The 7394-nt window shown below is 40.8% G+C and overlaps 1 protein-coding gene across 1 annotated transcript in view; it reads right to left on the reverse strand.

The window, feature by feature from the left end:
- Positions 1–7394, reverse strand: part of birc6 (baculoviral IAP repeat containing 6) — a 346340-nt gene that overhangs the window by 210566 nt on the left and 128380 nt on the right. Inside the window, exon 48 of the mRNA XM_034184474.1 lies at positions 3961–4155. Within this exon, the coding sequence (XP_034040365.1) occupies positions 3961–4155 (195 nt within the window). The remainder of the gene's footprint in view (positions 1–3960; positions 4156–7394) is intronic.

The raw sequence follows: 7394 nt of genomic DNA on the forward strand, positions 1-7394 counted from the left end.
GTCCATTTCTAAAAGTTTCATGCCAATTTACTGTACAGTTTTTCCAGGATGTGCTATTACTCTGTTTCTGATCAACTAGAGACTGAATGCAATACTTAAATATGCACTGTGAGTACACGCAGGAGACCAGGACATAATACAAAACATAGAAAAAAAAAGAAAAAAGCAATCTAACAAAGGGGCTCGCCACCAAAAACTGTACATTTCTCAAACAAACCCTTCGCACTGTCACCAATCGTTTTTCAGATAAGCTGTTTTAAAGCTCAAGTGGGTTGGATTTGGATGTCACCATCTTGGCACTGCCCAGCTCTTACAAGCACCGACTGGAGGGTGCTTATTTTTACATGCGAGTTGCACTAGACTAAAAATATTTACTTTATTTTTTCCTTCAAAAAGTAAGCAACACAGTTCCAAGCGCATCTATTCAGGCTCTTGCTTGTCCCTTCTACCATGTGCCTCATGTCTTGTTTTTGGAGAGGCACAAGGCTAACACACAACCTGTGCATCTGGGTGCCGGGTAAATTGCCAGCAGCACTGGACGTCAACCTACTAAGATTCTTTTCACTGGTCCTTTGCAGATCTAGGTCAGTGGTTTGGGTCTTGACTCCTCAAAACACCAAAGAAGGGTGGTAATGTCTCACGACAGTGCCTTTGAGTTCTGCACCACTATCTGGAGATAATGGTCTCTTGTGATATGTGGATTCTCGGGTCAGTCAGGGGACCCAGTGTCCTCGGCAGAGGCTACAGCACATAGATGTTACTCGTCCACTTAACCCTTCAACATTTCATTACTTTTTGGCAGGGAAACAAGTCCTTGTTCGGTCACACAACACTCAGCAGTTTAATATACTGCATTTGCTCTAATAAACACCATGGGGGTGTGAAACTTTCATATGGGGGGGGGGGGGGGTGTTTGACGATCATTTGCATACCCATGCATGCATGCATGCTGCACACAGTATGGCCTTAGAGTATGTACGTAGATTCATACTGCGTGCAAGAGGAGTGCAGACTCGAAATGAATGTTGTTTTCTGCAAGCAGTTGCTGCTACACAATTACATAAAATGGCTCAGTGCAAACGTCTTTACTTGGCAACGTTCAAACTAAAATTTGTGAAAGAATCGGAAGGGGAAGCACCATGCCGCTCGGATTTTCCTAATCGATAAGAAGTGCGTCTGGGAGTGGTGTTGGAACAAGGATAAGCTTGCAATCGTGGCCAAAACAGCAAAAGGGCTGCCTGGTGGGGGGAATGGCAGGCGTTCACGAGAGGGAAGGGTGTGAAAAACAAGGCACTGCGGCTGTATAAGCAATATGGAAACCAGAACAGATTTGATGAGATGGCAACGAGGTAGGACTATTTCATTTTCATTTTACTCTGTTCCCTCAGGAATTCATAATTTCACTACATGCAATGTGATGAAAGAAATCAGGGGGGCTTTTACCCAGGCAGTGCCTGAGAGAGGCTCAGTGGCTCCTTCAGTTGACCTCGCATCACCTTACAACTCTCACGGCAATGCATTTTGGAAGTATGCAAAAGGACAAACATGTTTTCCAACCAAAAGCTCCTTCTGGACAAATAGAAACGGAACCCAACAATGGTTCAGAAGACCTCGGAGATGTACATTCAAGCAGAAGTTCACTAGATTCCTTTAGGAACATTGACACATTGCCCACTACAGTAGGGTGGGGAAGGATGCGTTGAGACACTCTTGTTCAGACCATGTCCTAAGGGTGGAGGAATTGTATCCTTATATCAGTCAATGCTAAGGGCGTGACAATACATGTATTTGTATTGAACCATTTTGGTTCACACATGTTAACACAAGCATATTATTAAAGTCTTTAAATGAAAATATAGTCAGAAATTTCAAGAACCTTTATTATTTAACATACATAACAGTGCCTCACTGTTTTATTGTTACATGCAAGTGCTATGCTAAAGATTGACCAGCAGATGTCATCACATTTAACTGTATCAAATGCTTCAAAACAATGAACCATTTCAACACAATTGCTTCATACTGATTCAGTGGTTCAAAATGCTTTGGTTTCTCCGTCACTAATAATCAACAATAAATGCATCAGCGACCAGTAATTATTATCATATGTGCACAGACAGGCTTACAATCATGAATACTTGCTAAGCAGGATGTTAAATAATGTGAGACATGCCCTTAAACACCAACTTACTGAAAAAAGAAGCAGAGCAACTCGCCTGAATTTCATACAATGTCCAGTCCGATGGATACCTGATGCCTGTTTTTCTGTCAATGTTCCTGGCACCCAGATCACTAGTTTTGTCACTTTCTATTGTCTTTCCGCAGATTTTTGACTCATTTTTTTCGTCTTGGCTTGAATACAAAGCAAGGTTTTGGTTTTTTTGTTTTTCTTTTAGTTTGACCACTTTGCAGCAATTTGCAACCATTTACGGTTGCACCGTATAAACATATGATTGTTGTAAATTGTTTTTTACGACATCTGATGTGCACTTTCAAAACAGATTGATTTGTATCTCATGCAAAACACTTTGGCAAAAATTTTAAAATGCATAAACGTGCAAAAATGCACAATTCTCACATGTCTGAGTATTACATACTACCTGTGGTGGAGACAAAATGTAAAACAGAACAAGAGTTACAAATTTAACTAAGGTCCTACACATTCAGGATGACTGCCAGAGTTCACTGTCATGCAGAGTCTTGACAACAAGATTCTGTAGGAGACAAATGATGGGTGCAAGACCCTTTACCAAGTCGCCTGGTTCAGAAGCATCACCTGTGACTTTGTTGATGTTATGTTTTGACCTAACGCATATCTAGACATTACATATTATCTCTGGTGATCGCGCAGGATTTCTAAAATATAGTCACATTCAGAACTGTCCTTTGCATCTACAGTATGTGCCGAGTTGTTAGAGTGCTCAAACCTTGTTGAACAGATAAGTCAAAAAACATGTTGAAAAGTTTCACTGCTCTACAATTAGCCCTAAAGGTCACTTAGTATGCTGAGCAAGTTGGGGGTTGGAGCTACTCACGGCACGGCAAGTATACAAATTTAACCAAACAATCCAAATATCTCATTCAATGAGAAAAATGCTTCTGTTTTCCCAGGAACGTCAATGAAATATGCTGATTTTTGACCAGATTTCTTTCTAAATGCACCCTGAAAACAACTTGCCACAATGAGCAAGACATGGGCATGGAGCATGAGTTCGATAGCACTCACCAGTGTCGAGCGGACAAGTGTTACTGTCGAGCCCCGAGTTCGTACTTTTCTTTAAATAGATTCTACGAAATATGAGGGGATATTGAAATAAAAATAAGCAGAACTCCAAATTAAATTATATATATATATATATATATATATAAAATTACATTGGGATACAGGGTATTTTAGATCCAACATTTTCACAAGACCTGCTGAGGAGGTTGAGGTCAACCTAAACTATAAACAATTACAATCTGAAGCAGATCAACAAAACTGGACAGAGTTAGAACATTTTTAACACTATTCTGGGCCTTTGTGCAGAATGAGTGATCTTGTGTTTTGTCAGTATCAGTACAGTCAGCATCTTACTTTTTTGCTGTTGTCAAAATGTTTTTCAACAGATTTTTGTACTTAGTTTTGCTGAAAAAACTACTCCACAATAATAAAATATAACACTGCTCTCTATAATCCTAATGTCGAACCCTTGGCACCTCCGAGAATTTGTTTTGACAATTTATAAAGCCCAATAACTATGGAAGGTGAATTCCGGTAATCATAAAGCTGTAAATTGTGAAATTGTAAGAAATGAAAGTAATGAGATGCATCACTTCACCATACTTTACCTCAAACCCACCATTAATGTCCGGGACAAGCCAATCGAGTCCTTTTCATCAACAAATGTATATTTTCCTAATAATTTATTTACTTATTTGTAACATGCACCTGATCAAATGTGAGGTAATTTAGTTTACCTAATGGGGCAAAGTTGTGGAGTCCTTCTGCATTATCTGGCTCTGAGGTCATCACCCGGGCTTTGAGGTTACCATCTGTTGCCTTTCCAAGACCTGAATCCAAGAACTTCATGATGGTGGACACCATGCTGCGTGCCGTATTTACGATGGCCCGGGTGCTGGTCACCATGTTGTTACAGATCAACTGCACCCCACCTAGTTGGGAACATGGGAATCATTATATGATGACAACATTTGAAAATCCACACTTAAATTTCTATAAGAACTAACGTGCTGCAAAAACTAACAACTGTGAATTCTTACTCATCATGCATCTAAAGTCAGATAAGCAATTACTACATGACAGAATATGTGCATCAACAGTGTCATTAGAATTTTTGCCTTCAGCTGGAAAAATGTTTAACTACTGTCACAAGATTATGATCTTCAGGCATCACAGACATTTTCAAATATCTGTTGCCAGGTCAAGATAGAAATAGCGGCTGAGAAAAACATCCTCTTTTAAAGTGATTCTACATCACATTTTCAGCTAAAAACAAAGGCTTTAAAAATGATACTGATGGTACACAAACTTATGAAGGGGAGAATGACAGCACTGTCACTGCTAAAATGAAAGCCTCGTGTTGCACCACGCAACATCGGTGTACCGTGCAAGAACATTTTCACAACTGTGAATGGTGCAAAATAAAGAATTTCTTTGTCATTGCATAAGTACTGTGAAGTTAGCAGAAATTCTATTCAGGGCATTCACAAATAATACTATTTACACTAATTATGTTTAAAATAAGGAAGAAAATTCTGGGCTACAAAAAAGTGAGGGAGCACAGGGCAGGGATGTGCAGTAACGCTTGTCTGCTTGACACTGGCAAGTGAATGCACTTGAGCTCCATGCTCATGTCTTACCTGACAAAGATATTTTTCAGGCACATTTAGGCACAATAAAATCTGGTTAAAAATCAACAAATTTTCATGATGATCCTGGGATGGCAGAAGCGTTTTTCTTATTGAGTGATTTGATTTGGATGTCCTTTTCCTCAAATATGCCACACGTGTTTCTCTTGGATGACAAAGGATGGAAACATCTTAATGTAGTGCTTTATATGCAAGTAAGCAAGTTTAACCATGTGAGGGTTTTCTTCTTCTTCACACACTGAGACTGTATGTCACATGGGAGTAGGCAGTGTGTGTGTGTGTGTGTGTGTGTATATATATATATATATATATATATATATATATATATATATATATATACACACTCAACAAAAATATAAACGCAACACTTTTGGTTTTGCTCCCATTTTGTATGAGATGAACTCAAAGATCTAAAACTTTTTCCACATACACAGTATCACCATTTCCCTCAAATATTGTTCACAAACCAGTCTAAATCTGTGATAGTGAGCACTTCTCCTTTGCTGAGATAATCCATCCCACCTCACAGGTGTGCCATACCAAGATGCTGATTAGAGACCATGATTAGTGCACAGGTGTGCCTTAGACTGTCCACAATAAAAGGCCACTCTGAAAGGTGCAGTTTTGTTTTATTGGGGGGGATATCAGTCAGTATCTGGTGTGACCACCATTTGCCTCATGCAGTGCAACACATCTCCTTCACATAGAGTTGATCAGGTGGTCAATTGTGGCTTGTGGAATGTTGGTCCACTCCTCTTCAATGGCTGTGCGAAGTTGCTGGATATTGGAAGGAACTGGTACACGCTGTCGTATACGCCGGTCCAGAACATCCCAAACATGCTCAATGGGTGACATGTCCGGTGAGTATGCTGGCCATGCAAGAACTGGGACATTTTCAGCTTCCAAGAATTGTGTACAGATCCTTGCAACATGGGGCCGTGCATTATCCTGCTGCAACATGAGGTGATGTTCTTGGATGTATGGCACAACAATGGGCCTCAGGATCTCGTCACGGTATCTCTGTGCATTCAAAATGCCATCAATAAAATGCACCTGTGTTCTTCGTCCATAACAGACGCCTGCCCATACCATAACCCCACCGCCACCATGGGCCACTCGATCCACAACATTGACATCAGAAAACCGCTGACCCACACAACGCCACACACGCTGTCTGCCATTTGCCGTGGACAGTGTGAACCGGGATTCATCCGTGAAGAGAACACCTCTCCAACGTGCCAAACGTCAGCGAATGTGAGCATTTGCCCACTCAAGTCGGTTACGACGACGAACTGGAGTCAGGTCGAGACCCCGATGAGGACGACGAGCAAGCAGATGAGCTTCCCTGAGACGGTTTTTGACAGTTTGTGCAGAAATTCTTTGGTTATGCAAACCGACTGTTTCAGCAGCTGTCCGAGTGGCTGGTCTCGGACGATCGATCTTGGAGGAGAACATGCTGGATGTGGAGGTACTGGGCTGGTGTGATTACACGTGGTCTGCGGTTGTGAGGCTGGTTGGATGGCATTGTGCTGTGTGATAAAACTGCACCTTTCAGAGTGGCCTTTTATTGTGGGCAGTCTAAGGCACACCTGTGCACTAATCATGGTGTCTAATCAGCATCTTGATATGGCACACCTGTGAGGTGGGATGGATTATCTAAGCAAAGGAAGAAGAAAGAAAAGTGCTCACTATCACAGATTTAGACTGGTTTGTGAACCATATGTGAGGGAAATGGTGATATTGTGTATGTGGAAAAAGTTTTAGATTTTTGAGTTTATCTCATACAAAATGGGAGCAAAACCAAAAGTGTTGCGTTTAAATTTTTGTTGAGTATACACTATATATATATATATATATATATATATATATATATATATATATATATATACACACATATACACACACACACATATACACACTATATATACACTCAACAAAAATATAAACGCAACACTTTTGGTTTTGCTCCCATTTTGTATGAGATGAACTCAAAGATCTAAAACTTTTTCCACATACACAATATCACCATTTCTCTCAAATATTGTTCATAAACCAGTCTAAATCTGTGATAGTGAGCACTTCTCCTTTGCTGAGATAATCCATCCCACCTCACAGGTGTGCCATATCAAGATGCTGATTAGACACCATGATTAGTGCACAGGTGTGCCTTAGACTACCCACAATAAAAGGCCACTCTGAAAGGTGCAGTTTTATCACACAGCACAATGCCACAGATGTCGCAAGATTTGAGGGAGCATGCAGTTGGCATGCTGACAGCAGGAATGTCAACCAGAGCTGTTGCTCGTGTATTGAATGTTCATGTCTCTACCATAAGCCGTCTCCAAAGTCGTTTCAGAGAATTTGGCAGTACATCCAACCAGCCTCACAACCGCAGACCACGTGTAACCACACCAGCCCAGGACCTCCACATCCAGCATGTTTACCTCCAAGATCGTCTGAGACCAGCCACTCGGACAGCTGCTGAAACAATCGGTTTGCATAACCAAAGAATTTCTGCACAA

The sequence above is a fragment of the Thalassophryne amazonica genome, chromosome 13, assembly GCF_902500255.1.
Source record: "Thalassophryne amazonica chromosome 13, fThaAma1.1, whole genome shotgun sequence".
Classification (NCBI taxonomy): Eukaryota; Metazoa; Chordata; class Actinopteri; order Batrachoidiformes; family Batrachoididae; genus Thalassophryne; species Thalassophryne amazonica.